Consider the following 15,277-nt stretch of genomic DNA (forward strand, 5'->3'; position numbering starts at 1 on the left):
ACGCGGAAAATTTGGAAAGTGAAGTGATTTTTTGATAGAAGGTGCTTTAAGTGCTTTTTTCAGTATTTCCGGTCCGAAGTGGGATGAATTTTGGGCGAAACCGGAAATAACTTGCTTAGACGTGTTTACGTAATCTCCGCAGGTGCATGCGTCATATAAGTGTGCGGATTTTTCTAGTGCCATTGAATTGTAATTTAGTTTTTACTGCCTCTATTTATACGGTTTAACAACAGCAATATAAGTTATTGATTTTATGGCATTAATAAAATATGAAGGTTTGAGTATTTCTAAATTAAAATTGAAACAAAATATTTCCATTCCTAAAAACTGAAATGAATTGATAATTCCTCAATTTTGAGTTCTAATAAATCTTATCTGTTAAAGATAATAAGAAAAATGTTGCCCCATCTTTTGTTGAAATTTTTATAATTAATTGCATAGCATGAACTGTATGACAAACAAGGTGATATGATAATTTTTAAATATTGCTCTTGAAATCATGCCGACCTGATTTGACAATGATGAGAGCACCCACTCAAACGTAGGAAAAACAATATTATTGATAAATATCTTCAATTTTACGAGAAAAATACTTGTGTTTAAATTATATAAACTAGTAATATTCTCGAAGTAACCACACACCAGCCATCTACGAAACATGAGGGTTCTATTCGTTTTGGTTTTTAGCTGCTTGTTGGCAACATGGTGAGTAAAAGTAACATACAATTTTTATATTATTAAATGAACGAATCATATTTATACTTTTCGGTACAGCTTTGCAGATGACCTCGACGATTATGAAATCAACAACAACACATTTTCAGAGGATTTCTTATTCGGAACGGCAACCTCAGCATATCAAGTAGAAGGTGAGAACTCTTAAGCTTAGTACACATTAGAGTTCATTTTTAAAAGCACATTGTATAGGTGTAAAGTAGCCACAAGTCTCGGAACAAGACGCAGCTTGTTTCATGAAGAATCTATTTTTTACTATATTTTTGATACTGTTTCATTGCTTTTTTATTAAATTATCAAATGGAATCCTTTTTCCAATAGGAGCTTGGGATGAGGATGGCAAAGGCGAGAACATTTGGGACCGATTGACGCATACTACCGAACTAATTAAAGACAAAAGCACTGGAGACATTGCCTGTGACTCTTACCACAAGTACAAGGAAGATGTAGCTCTGCTGAAAGATTTAGGAGTGTCCCATTATAGGTTCTCTCTATCATGGTCTAGAATTTTGCCAACAGGTAAGTGCTCTCAAATCATGATCAAGGTCGTGATATGATCTTTGATTGTACTATTTTGGTTCGGATTGCAAAGTACAAATTAAATAGTAACGGATAGAAGATAAAATGGATATCTCGTGTTCTTTTCCAGTTTTCTTAGTATAGAAGACATTGGTGTTTCAAAAAAATGTCACTGAAATTTGTTGTTTCTTCTTTTTTCATTATTATTCCGGCTATGTTATACAGTCTACACAAATATATATTCATAAAAAGCCAGTATTCTTTAAAATAATGCGATATAAGAAGTGACACTAAACCAAGAATGTTGATTAAAAAAGGGGACCCAAATTATTAAGGCTGACGGAAAAATTTAACATGCATCTCAACTAAAATCTCTAAATTTTCGTCTACAGAAGTACAGCTTTTTGGTACAAGTACAATCATTGTATTTATTTAAGGACACCTTCTTACGACACTAGGTTTACCGAGTGTTTCTCCTATAAATATTTGAGCAAATACGTACATCATAACATATTTTATTTTCTATGATACTCAATTAGTGCTATGTTTTAAGTAGGTACCTATCAAGTATATCTAGAGAATCTAAGTATTTTTGTCAGTAATGTCGTAATAGGTACTATCAGTAACAAATAGATAAATACGTAAAGATATTATCTTTAAATAAATAAGTTTCTATATATGCCATAAGTAAGAGAATGCTATGTAAGTGTATAAAAACTGTTACACTCCTCGAAGTATTTATTCTGTTAAAATACGTATTTTTATGTAAATCATTTTAAATAATTCGTTTAATATCTTCATTTAAGATTTCATTTTTATTATATTAGTATATTTGTGTCCACATACAGGGTCGGAAAGTCCCCATGGTTCATCGGCCGTTACGTGAGATCGATAAAGTAAGTCATAGAAGTCTACTTCTTATTTGTGGAAGGGCGAAATGGGCGGTGACTATTAGACGCCTTCATTATAGCCAACTTTCTCTATCGCACGGATTTCTATGACTTTCTTTATCGCTCTCACGTAACGGCCGACGAACCATGGGGACTTTCCGACCCTGTAGGTAAATATCAACGAATTTTTTTTATAAAGTTTTTGTTTAGTTTAAATTTGCATCGGAAAAATGGTTTTTATGTACCTCCTCGTATTTTCAGAAACTCTTTCAGGAATTTTTATTTTTAATTTTTTAACCATTGGTTTAGTAAAAAACTGAACAACACAACATCTATATATTTTTATTTGATAAATTATTTTCCTGAAACACAAGAAATTAAAAAAAATAATAATTTCAGAGGATACTCTGATTACTCTAAGAAATCAGAATTACTAACATCAATACAGGGCATTAATACATTACAGGCCAAAACAGGTTAGAAATCTCCCATATTTATGGCATCGAATTACATATTTTTGAATTGTAAGCTTTTATTAACAAGCAATAACAAATGACAATAAACAAAAAAGATTTCTATATACATGTATCCAGAAACATTATGTTGTCGTTATACAGTTTGACAAAAAAATATCCGTTTTTAATTCGTTCAAAGGCATGCAGATTTTTTGCATGTGGCTAATAAATAATAAAATAAGAAAATGTTAGACCACGTCTAAGTAATTTTGGAAAAAATATTAAAGCATTAAATTGTTTTTTAAATAACTATATTAATTAAATAAATTACATATTTTCATTAATTATGAACGTTTCCGGACACACGTCTATAGGAACTATTAAATACATTCAAGTTATACCTTGTACATACTAGTCACTTACATTTTTCAAGAGATAAAAAGAATTCAATATTTATTTTACCAAGCCAAGTAAGTTTCTTGCCATCCATCTTTTTTGCACCCATTTACAAAAATGAGTTATCAACAGTGGCGTAAGCAGAATGTAAAGTTGAGGGGGGCTAAAAAAATTCAAAAAATTTGCAGTAAAACGGTTTTAAAATGAAAATATTAGTTTAATAGTTATAAAAGTTGTTCATATTTATAATATATTGTTTTTTTTTATAGAATATAAACGGTTTTATATTTGGTAACTTCAAATTAATGTGTAGATATAAAAAAAAACTTTGTATCACATAAAAAAGGAACTAAACATTTTCAGACTCTATCATAAAAAATATCTCAAAAATCACAACAGAAAATAGCCAAAATCAAAATGCATAACCACAAAAGATGTACACACTCTTAGCTCAACACAAATTATGACAGACCGCGATGCGTTTATCATGCATTTATCAAGTACGCGATGCGATCGGCCCACCCTGTGACGTAGAAAGTCAGGCAACCTGTCCCTTTAGGAACTTGACTGTTGCCGAGGTCCATCCGTGCGCCATGCGGCCGGCGCTAGTGGCTACGGCTATGATAAAAATCGCGTGACAGATCTTTGAGGGGGGCTAAAGCCTCCAAAACCCCCCCTGGTTACGCCACTGGTTATCAATAAATAAAATTAAGTACAGATTTGGTACTGATACTTCAATTGGCTTAGAAGATATTTACATATATTGTCGGCAGGTCATTTTCAAGCTACTGTATAAGGTTAATCAAACTCATCTTGTACGCAGTAGAAGCGTCAAAGAAGAAACAGAGAATGAGATCCGGTGCTAGCCTGGTATCTGAAACTCACGGAGAGGATGAATCTCTGTAATGTATCGGAATTGAGCTCTAGTTCCATTAAACTCTTTGTATTAATTTTGGCTAAGAAACATACTCTAGTAGTTTGACAATCAAATTAAAAGGTTGCTTGTATAATAAAAATTTATTTACCTACAAAATATTTAGGAAAACTTACCTAACAAATGGTTGTTAATTAGACCAATAAAATGTTCTTTAATAGCAGATTTTAAAATATGTATTTAAAATTCTGTTACTAATCAAAATATTTGAGTTTACTTCAATTTATTGTACATAGGTGAAAATGTTTAAATACTTTTTTATACGACTGCCTTGCAAAAGGGGGTTTTGCGCACGGAAAACACGCTCTGAAAACGGTATTTTGCACACGCCGTGTGCTAAACATTTTGCACACGGTTATGTCATCTTTGCACAGGCGTCTCCAGATTATGATTTTTGTTTGATGTTGTCACCCAAATTATGCAATGTTTCAAGTTGGCTGAGTTTCATAGCAACCGTCACGGCTCCTTTATTTTGTTGATTAGATACTTCAAAAATTGTTGAATTCCCGAAGTTTGGGTGTGAAAATGTGTGATTCTGAAGAGATTTTACAGAAAGCAAGCGAAATATGTTCGGAACTGCTGCCCACAAAATCCAGAAGCAGGTATGAAGCTGAGTTAAGCCGATTTATGGACTGGCGACTAGCCAAAAATGTCCAAACTTTCTCAGAAAACGCAGTAATGGTGTATTTTGAAGAACTATCTAAGAAATATAAATCTTCGACGTTGTGGACGATTTTTTCGATGCTCAAGTCAACGTTAAGTGCCAATCACAACATAGATCTTGGAAGCTATAAAAAGTTGCAAGCGCTAATCAAACGAAAATCCGAAAACTACGTCCCAAAGAAGTCCCAAATCCTCACAGAAGATGATTTTTGCCGGTTTTTGACGAAAGCATCAGACGACAAATATTTACTTATCAAGGCGGTGGTGGCAGTTGGACTATCTGGGGCATGTCGAAGGGAGGAATTATGTTATCTCAAAATAGAAGACACCAAAGATTTCGGCAGTGCTATGCTGATTAAACTGAAGAATACAAAAACAAAGGTACCAAGGTGTTTTACAATTACAGGAAACCTTTACACTATCTTAAAAAAGTACTGTGCTCTTCGTCCTCCTAATCTGAAGACAGGCAGGTTTTTTTTAAACTATCAAAACGGAAAATGTTCAAGCCAAAACGTTGGCATCAACAAAATTGGAAACATGGCTAGGGAAATCGCCAAGTTTTTGATGCTAGAGAATCCAGAAAGTTACACGGGACATTGTTTTCGGCGTTCATCGGCCACAATTTTAGTCAATTCTGGCTCAAATCTGCTTGCCCTCAAACGCCATGGAGGGTGGAAATCCAGTACAGTTGCCGAAGGCTACGTTGATGACTGTTTGAGAAATAAAATGGAAGTTTCGAAAAAGATAGAGTCTTCAGTGTCTTCTGCTGCCACAGAACCAGAACAACGATCGTCTACTGGAATACAACAAGAAAACAACGACCGCACGCTGAAAAACTGCACTAAAAACACGACACCAAAAATATTCTCTATTACCGAAAACAAGGTGCACAATAATACTGCTTTTCCCAGCGTAACCTTGAAGGAATGTTCAAATGTTACCATAAATATTAAATATTAGTTTCTTTTGTTAATGCGTTAGCAATTTTCTTAATAAAAACGAGTTAAATTAAAAGTTGTATTTAATTTATTTTGTTAATGCGTTGGCAATTTTAGTAATAAAAACGATTTAAATTAAAATTTGATTTTTGTGGTCTCTGTTTGCAGTCGTATAAAAAGTATCGTAAAAAACTCGTTTGAAAACCTCTTTGCACACTCGCTCGACTTGTGGACCTCGCCTTCGGCTCGGTCCACCAATATGTCTCGCTCGTGTGCAAAGAGTCGTTTTCAAACCTTGTTGTTTAATATATTATTATTACAGGTTTTGCAAACAAGGTAAACACTGCCGGAGTGACTTATTACAAGAACCTCATAAAGGAGTTAAAGGATAACGATATCGAACCCTTCGTGACTATTTTCCACTGGGATACTCCTCAGCCAATTCATGATGCTGGCGGCTGGACCAGCGAATTCGTCGTGGATTGGTTCGCCGACTACGCAAGAGTCGTCTTTGAGTTGTTCGGCGAAGACGTCAAATACTGGCTCACATTCAACGAACCCAAACAGACTTGCCACGAAGGCTATGGATCAGCGAAGAAGGCACCCGCCATTTCGTCTCCAGGAGTAGGAGAATACCTTTGCACGCACAACCTGCTCAAAGCACACGCCAGAGCCTGGCACATTTACGACGAAGAGTTTAGGTCCACCCAAAATGGTGAGTCATTTATATTTTTCATAAAAATAATATAAACGACCAGTAGCTGACATTCTTCCAAAGCGCAAAAAGTTCAGGATTTTTGGGAAAGTCTTGGAAAACAGCATTTGATTCCTCAATCTCCTCCAACCTGTTTTATTCCAACTTAAGATTCTAAAAAAAAATCGGGTAGTAAGATATTGATACATTATCTCAGTTTACACAGAAATAGTAATTTCTAACTCAACAGTTCAAGTAAATAATCTCGCGCGCGACGAGAGCGATGTTCACGCGCATGTGCGCGCCCGGATTCCTTCTCTCACACGCAGGCCGTTCATTAGCGTTACTGCTGCTAGCGCGTTTATTACATGAACTAGGTATCAATATAAAACTTCCTGAAAATAAAAGTTTAACCCTTTCTTTAATCGTCTCTAAAATCCCAGTCCGATACATCCAATAGTTAATTAACAATTATCGTTACAATAAAGAGGTGTAGGTGGTTTCTTTTTTTTAATGACCGTAAAAATAAGCTAAATTTAATGCAAAAAGAGCGAATTCCCGAGCGGCTTTTGCCTGACCTGGGACAATTTGTATATAACGCTGTTTTGCACGACCTAACTTTGTTACTTGTAAAGGGCTACTTAATTTCAACTTTTTGAAATATTTCTTTTTCAATACGTTCCTTTGGATCAATTAAAACCTATATCTACGTTATTAAATTCTAAAATTAACGTTTAAAACAAATAGTTGCAAAGAACGAACGAAATTATTTAACAAATACTTGGACAATTTCACGGTCAATCGAATCGGTATTTGGCAAACATGTTGGTCTTTTAATTAACCGTCTCTTCCATAAATTTCATTAACATCCATCGCCTTTATTTTACAGTTAACTGAATTGGTAAAATATGACTTTAGATACCTTAAATTGTAGGTAATTTAATTGCCTCCAACATAAAATGTCTAGATTTTCGTGGTCAGTAAAAAAGTGAAAAAACACGTAAATTTGCTACACTATTTGCAATTTACCAACGAGTTACTTTTTTATATTATTATTCTATATACCCTTCCCCGTCATAAACTGCAATAAATAATTTTTGTCCGTGCACTCTTATGGATATTATCGAAGTGTAATTGTGAGTATACTACTTGAAGATAATATATGAACATCGCAACACTTGGCATTTCATTTCATCTCCATGAGGTAGAAACAACGTCTGAAACTGCATATGTCTTGTCTTTTAGGAGTGTATCCACTTCCTTATCTACATTATTTCCTTACTTTTTCCTCTTCTTTCTATACATCAAGTGCTACCATTCCCAATTCATTATTACGAAAATTGGCGAACATGTTTTTATTGTACAACGTGTTCCGTTTTTGTTAGGAGATTCCTTTGTATCTCAATGTCAAAAGTGATTGGATTAATTTGAGTTTCTGTCAAACGAAACAATATCACTAGAAGAGCACTTGATAATTTTGTGTTAAAGTTTCTCCACAGGCATTTCAAAAGGATCACTTTTTCAAAATTAACATTCGAACAACTGATAAGCAATTCTTATAAGGAAATTCTAAAACAAAATTACAAAGTTGCTCAGCTAGTGACCTTGTTCCAAATTAATCCGATTACTTTTGACAGAGATACGGAGGTGCCTCAAAAAAAAATACCGAATAGCCATATAAGAAAATTATATAAGAATATATAATTCATAAGTCTTATTGTAAAATGAACGTAAAAGCCAATATTTTTACATTGCGCCTAGAATAAACTGGACATATTATTCTCGAGTTATACGAATATTGTAAGGCAGGCACGGATTATTAATTTTCGAGTTTCTATGTTAGTTTTCCATCTCATTATATGAGTTTGTACCGTGGTATTGTTTTGCTATTTTCACCTCAAAAACTAGTTTCAGTTTCAAGATGTTAGAAGATCAAGAACGGAGCTTGTTCAAATAAATAACAATACCTATTTTAAATCTTGTAGATTTAAAACTTTAAAAAAAGTAAAATCTAAAAATTAGCATTTATTTTTTTCGTGCTATATTAAATAGAATTTTTTATTTGTACGGAATATTGTACGAATTAGCAATAATATAAATTGATGTTTCATGAAATGTCTAATTGATTTTCAGTCATTTACAAAAGAACTGGAGAGAGTCAGACATATTCTATTCTATTCTAAAATTAAGATGCGTTTACAATAAGACTTATAGCTAATCAACGTTTTATAAAACGCTTCAAATTTTCAGTAAAATCGTAAAAAAAATGTATTTAGACATCATTTTACAATTTGTCTTGTCATTTCTAAAACGCCTAGGCATTTTATAAAAAGGCTGAATTTGCAATTAATCTGAGACATATATACGTACAAAACAATGTAACATTAACTCAACTTTAATTAGTGGCTACTATACAGGGTGTTAATTAAAAAAAATAATTCAACAGACGAATATTTGAGTGATTTTAAGACAAAAAGTTCATATAAACATTAGTCCGCAGATGCTTCGTTTTCAAGATACAGGGTACTTTTGTAAAAAAATTGCTATTTCATAAATATCTTAAATAGCCTTTCCTCGGTTTTGTTGTAATTTGGCAGAGTTATTTGTACTTTATGTTATTTAGATGTTACATGTTATTAATAAAAAATTATAAAAAAATTATAATTTTCAAAAGAAACTTTTCCCCATGTTTCTTGTGTGGTCCAGGGAGATGGAATTAAGTGGATTTTATATTTTTTCTACAAAAAATTTATCAAGATACGAAAAATATTCAAATGACAAAAAAATTGTATATTTAATTGCTTAATTCAAAAAATATATAAAAATTACAAAAAAGTCAGTGGCGTGCATTTTTTTTGTCAAAAGTATTCATTAAGTTACCGCTCGGGACGCCACTGGGCTTAATAAATCTAATCTAATTACAACAAAATTGAGTAAAGGATATTTAAGATATTAACGAAATAGCAATTTTTATACAAAAGTTTAACGTTCAAAACGAAGCATCTGCGGACCAATGTTTATATGAACTTTTTGTCTTAAAATCACTCAAATAATCGTCTGTTAAATTTATTGTACATGTATAAAAGAAAACCACTGAGTTACAAATGGGATTAAATGAAACTAAGCCAAACTAAGTATATCATAGTTTTTCTTTTAATATACCATTGTTTTTTTAGGTTATTATATATTTTGTTTACTTTTGCGTCACAATAAAATGTTGTTACTTGTTGATCCAAAATTAAAAAAAAAATGTGAACATTTCTTTACTTAATATGTATCTGTATGTTCCAGGTAAAATTTCTATCGTCATCGATACACCATGGTACGAACCAGCTACTGAAGATGATGAAGACGCTGCTGAAAGGAAACGACAATTTGTTGTAAGTATGAAAACAATAATATTTCAAATTATAATGATATATGCACATTATGTGATCAGTAGTACTGATTTGTAGCGACATATAGTATGTATGTGGACTTATACCATACAGCAACTGTATATAATAAACATAGGTATATCGAAAAAGCATATCTGTATATTAATATAGTAATTTTAGACGTAGAATCTTTGAAATATCTATTAAGGATTTTTTAGCTATATCAGAGCATATATAAACAAGCTGGCTTTTCGATCTTTTTTTAGCCACTTTCGTATCCTTAAATAGACAAATGGCCACCAGGATAGTAATAATAATTTTTTATTTGTGGGGAAAAGTATATTAAATTAGATAATGATCGCGATAAATATGCAATTTAAAAATAGTAAAATTGTTATTGGTCATACGTTTTCTTACTATACAGGGTGTAGAATTTATAAAAATTAAACTACAGCTTCCTAACGATATTTGCAATAGAAAAGTCATACGAAAAATTTCTATTTTTGCGTTTTTTTTTCGTAAATTAAAGTTCAATTTTATTATGGATCAAAATATTTTCTCTGGAACGGTCCTGGCCCTGTGTTGTACGATGAGTGGACCAGCCGCGTAAACAAATCGTCGTTGAAAGATAGAAAGATAGTTCTCAATTTTTAGGGAATTTTTCAATGCAAAAGTATACAAACTAAAAAAAATAGATATTTAAAAAAAACTGATATTTTCTTATTATAATAATTAATAGTAATTACTACCTTAAATGCATTGTTGTTACTGCAAGAGTTCGCAAAAAAACACATCTGTAAGCATCTATAGTTGAAAACTGCGTGCACTAAACAAAATAAAATAAAACTTACCATTTCCAGAGAAAATGTTGAAATTGATCCCCATTAGCGCGGATACACGCACCCAATTTTGGCGAATATTTTCCAAATTCCAGGTATTCATCTAATTGTGTCAGCAGTTTCAAGTATACTGTTTCGCAATTCTTCCACCGTACCAATTGGAGTATTGTAAACCAATGACTTCAAGTGACTCCAAAGATAAAACTCCATAAAATAACTTCCACTGATATTTTGTTTTATTCTTTTAGTGAAGATTTTATTGTCATAACCAAACTAAAATTTAAAAAGCCATATATCGTCATGGGCAGAATTGAAAAAGCTAAAATGAGGTGTCATTCAAAATAGGGTGCCATTTAAAGTGTAAGGGTATTTTATGCCCTTGCCTAAAGCTTCCAAGACACCAAAACTTACGTCATCATGTGTCCCCCTTGAAAAGAAAATAAATCGACGTGTCTCAGGGTTTTTTTAATTCCGATATTTTCCAGGTGGGAAGTTTTAACTGGAACACCCTGCATACAAAATATTTAAATGAATATATGTACATACATATTATTTGCGACTCAACACATTTTTACTATAGTGAAATTCTTTCTGAGTGTAAACCATAAAAATATGTTTTCTTATATGTATTTAAAAATAATTTAGTGAAAAAGATCAAGAATGTAATGCAGCGTCACAGTTGTTCTCGATTTCTCCTTAATTTTTGTCAACAATAAAATCCGGCAATATTTCTGATTTAAAACGTAATGTTTTACAGTTCGGTTGGTATGCTAACCCCATTTTCAACGGTGACTACCCAGAGATCATGAAGACTCGCATTGCTGAAAGGAGCGAGTTGGAAGGATTCGGAGAATCTCGCCTGCCCGCCTTCACGAAAGATGAGATAGACTACATCAAAGGAACCTACGACTACTTGGGGCTCAACAGTTACTCCAGCTATATGGTGAAGACCGACCCCGAACCAGATATCGGCAGCCCCAGTTGGGATGACGACACCGGTATCTACGAGTATCAACTGGACGATTGGATACCAGCTGCCTCCGACTGGGTTAGGGTAAGGGAAAATTTTAACTAGATATTTTGGAATTTTGTAGAAGTATGTAGAGATCACTTTCAGTCTTATAAGTAATGCAGATTGTTATGATATCAGTCCGCCAATTATTCAGGTGTTTCCTGAAATCATAATGCCCACAAGATAATTTATTCGATTGAAATAAAATGAACAGATGCGTCCCGCGGGATATGTATAGAGGTGCAAAAGGATGGATATGCCTTTCATGGACATTATTTGCAGACAATTATTAAAAATATGTATTTATATTTAAAGGGCGAAAACTACTGAATTGATTATCTTTGTGAGTCACCCAGAACTGAGGATTGGTCGCCATTACAAGAAAATGAAAAGAGCACCTTGAAAATTTTGAGCTCCTAAGAGAGTCAAATTATTTTTTCCAATTTCATAATTATTATTTTTATCTTTAGTAACTTTGGCAAAAAGAGCAGCATCTTTCAATAAAATAGTATGAATATCATCTGCACCTGTAGTTAACTTATTGTTTATATAATGCTATTAGAACGTCTATTTCACCAGTAATCGGTATAGTAAACCTGATTATTGGATTGTATTATCTCCATTTTCATAAGATATTTTAAAATTATTTTAATCCATCACCGTTTAAAAAACATACAATATGGAAATTATATTCATCATCAAAATTTATTGATTTATTGATTTGTTAATTCTTAATAATTAAATAACATCAAAATAATTCTAAAATAACTTAAGACACTAACAAATTGAAAAAAGAAATGGAGGAAGAACAAATCAATAATCTACTGGTGATTTGTATGTAAATCAAATTTACATGGATCATAAATTGAAGAATATATAAATGCAGTTTGAAAAATTGAGCAGATTCATCTTCGATCGTTCTAGCTCATCGAGTTTGGTATATTTTTCTTCTCCTTCTTTTCCTAGCGGTTGGTTCTGATCAAGTCAGTATCAGGCCTATCGTGCGTCCCACTACTCAGTCCTATTCAGCAAATAGTTTTGTCCTTTTTACAAAGTCCCATTTCTTGGGAATTATGTTTACACTAGTTCCTGTTTTTAACTGACTAAGTATATACCAAGCTCTTCATATAAAGGTGTCTAAAGTCATATCTTCAAATAATTAGTCTCACATAAATGTTACGTATGCTTTGTCTTTTAACCTTTCTTCCAATAAACAGTATAGTCCTAGTGTCATTTTGCAGTCACATTTGGGTATCGAAATCCGGCGTTGTGCTTGAAGCGGTCGGGAAAAAATTTCTGTGAGAAAATAATATTTCGTGTAAATTGCGCGTCTCGTAGAGAACAATTCAATAGCAGTTTACAAAATTACCATCGACGTGCAAAATGTTACTGGTAACGAAAAATTCTTACTTTACGTCAAAGCAAAGACCAGAAAAGCAACTCCTCGAACAGACGCTGCATCTGGTGAAGCAATGAAGGCGTCATCTCCTACGAAAATTACTTCTGAGGAATGTAACCATCACTACTGATACTTGTTGTCAATAACTTGGTCTTTTTTAAGCGAAAAAGAGCTGGAAAACATCATTCAGTAATTTTGGAGCATGACAACACCTGCCCTAATATTCCTGCCATCACCGATGCGGTTATTCAGGAGCTCGGTAGGTAGGTTATTCCACATTCGCCTGTCTTCTGATCTTGCTTCATCAAGTTTTCACCTTTTAATCGAACAACCTTCGAAGAATCTTCTTTAATAACGACGTCGCATTTCAAAATCGGCTTCAAGTGTGGAATAGAAATACTATCAGATCGTTGGTTGGCACTCATAAACAATGGAGGAAATCCATGATTTTTTAAAAGCAAAAATAAAAATAAATAACTTCACTTAAAATTTTTTTTTCAAAGAATCTTAGAAACTTTTTGCCTCTTTTCTATCCTTGGGTTTCCCGCCACCATTTTTCTTTTATAGCCTCCACTGACGTGCGCTTAAGAGTGTTAATATCAAAATTAATAACACTGTTGAATGCAGCTCCTGTAAGGTGGTGGATAAGCTTTAACTAATTTATTGACTTCTTCATTGCCCCGTCCATTATAATGCCCTCATAGCCTGATCAAAGCATCCATGTCTATTGGTCTTCAACACAGTTTGACTATCAATGTAAATACCAATTCCATGGTTATTTCCTTCTGTTTTAATAATTCTGTTGTACACTATTCGATAGCCATCACTAAAATCAGATTCTTGCTTCCAGGTTACTCCTTGGGGAATGAGAAAATTACTTGCTTGGGTAAAAAAGACCTACAATAATCCGGCCATCATTATTACAGAGAATGGATTCTCAGATGATGGTACTTATGGTGACGACGCGACCAGGATTCTCTACTACCAGGTATATTAAATTAAATATTTTTACCATTTTTACAATTACGTTTTTTAGACTTATCTAAGTAACGTATTGGACGCTATAATAGAGGATGAAGTTAACGTTTTCGGTTACACTGTATGGAGTTTGCTAGACAATATGGAATGGATGGTTGGATATACGTAAGTATATACTATTTTGATAGACGCAACAAATATGTGGGACAAATAAACACTTGAACAAATGATTTCAGTGAGAAGTTCGGTCTCTACCAAGTAGATTTCAGCAGCAAAAACAGAACAAGAACTGCCAAGCCTTCTGTGGACTATTATAAAAAGGTCATACAAACTCGCTGCCTAGTAGACACATGTGAAACTGATACAAAAAAGCGTTAGAATAGTTTTGTTCAATTCGATGGTAAATAAATGTCTTGAAAGTTATTTCTTTTATATTTCACATCTCAAAAAGTCACGAGCATTTACCTTTGAAACATATTGAATGTGACTTTCTTCGAAATGAGTCTTCTCATTTTCTATACAAACATGTTTTATTTTTTAGACCATCTATCAGTTTTCTAAAAATTGTTAACGTGCTTTGTAAAAGTGAAAAAAGGAAGAAATTCAAATTAAATGAATCAAATTCTCAGAATGATCACATCTAACTTTCAAGCAATTATGTACATGTCATTTTACAAATAAACTGCTGCATTTAGGTACAGTTTTATAAATGAGCCAATCTTTTCGACTAATCCCCACCTCGCAGAGCGTTGAACACTTTCTAAGGATTGTCAGTCTCGGATGAGATCAGAACCAGCGTACTCAAGAATTGGCCTCACATAACTGCAGTTTACTTTACACGACACATCAAATGATAAATTAGTAAACGAGTGAATAGAGTTAGAGTTAGCAAGCTTACACACAAAGTTTACATGACCTGACCATGACAAATTGGAGTTTATTATGACACCTAGGTCATTGTGAGAAGTCACTGTTGTTAGCACTTGTCCATGTAAGGAATACACACAAATGGGGTTATGGAGAACAACACACTTGTCTGCATTTAGCACAAATAGCCATTCACTGCACCAGTTGGCAATGGTCACTAAGTCTCGTTGGAGGGACACATGGTCACTATCAGGAAGGCGTATAGTTTAGTATCATCTACGTAGAAAGATACCTTATTCGTGACGTGATATTGAATGTCACTGGCATATATAATAAACAATAAAACTGAACCCTGAAGTATGCCGTTGAGGACCGGTCTATCGCCGGAGACAGATTCGCCTACTCTCACTCTAAAGTATTGTTAAAAAACTGTTGATCCATTGGTGTAAGGTACCGCGAACACCCACATGATCCAGTTTGTGTAAAAGTCATCTTCTTGGTACTCTATCAAAAGCTTTTGAAAAGTCAAGGTATATTACATACTATGTTATCTTGATCAATGCAAAGTTAATACTAAAATT

At 33.3% G+C, this 15,277-nt stretch overlaps 1 protein-coding gene across 1 annotated transcript; it reads left to right on the top strand.

Annotated features, from left to right (window-relative positions):
* Nucleotides 1–590: 590 nt before the first annotated feature.
* Nucleotides 591–14,252, top strand: LOC108910875 (myrosinase 1). Its single transcript, XM_018715615.1, has 9 exons — nucleotides 591–705; nucleotides 775–869; nucleotides 1,057–1,254; nucleotides 5,853–6,245; nucleotides 9,516–9,604; nucleotides 11,198–11,494; nucleotides 13,702–13,839; nucleotides 13,888–13,994; nucleotides 14,066–14,252. Exons 1-9 carry the CDS (start codon nucleotides 659–661, stop codon nucleotides 14,205–14,207), a joined length of 1,506 nt encoding a protein of 501 aa, XP_018571131.1. The 5' UTR covers nucleotides 591–658; the 3' UTR covers nucleotides 14,208–14,252.
* The last annotated feature ends 1,025 nt before the right edge of the window (nucleotides 14,253–15,277 follow it).

Source organism: Anoplophora glabripennis, unplaced genomic scaffold (assembly GCF_000390285.2).
Source record: "Anoplophora glabripennis isolate ALB-LARVAE unplaced genomic scaffold, Agla_2.0 scaffold628, whole genome shotgun sequence".
Taxonomy (NCBI): Eukaryota; Metazoa; Arthropoda; class Insecta; order Coleoptera; family Cerambycidae; genus Anoplophora; species Anoplophora glabripennis.

Excerpts from the sequence above, each read along its gene's own strand:
- LOC108910875 (XM_018715615.1), top strand. The coding sequence starts at position 659 with ATGAGGGTTCTATTCGTTTTGGTTTTTAGCTGCTTGTTGGCAACATG. Across the intron at positions 1,255-5,852 it reads GTCTAGAATTTTGCCAACAG|GTTTTGCAAACAAGGTAAAC; the intron begins GTAAGTGCTCTC and ends TTATTATTACAG. Across the intron at positions 11,495-13,701 it reads CTGCCTCCGACTGGGTTAGG|GTTACTCCTTGGGGAATGAG; the intron begins GTAAGGGAAAAT and ends TCTTGCTTCCAG.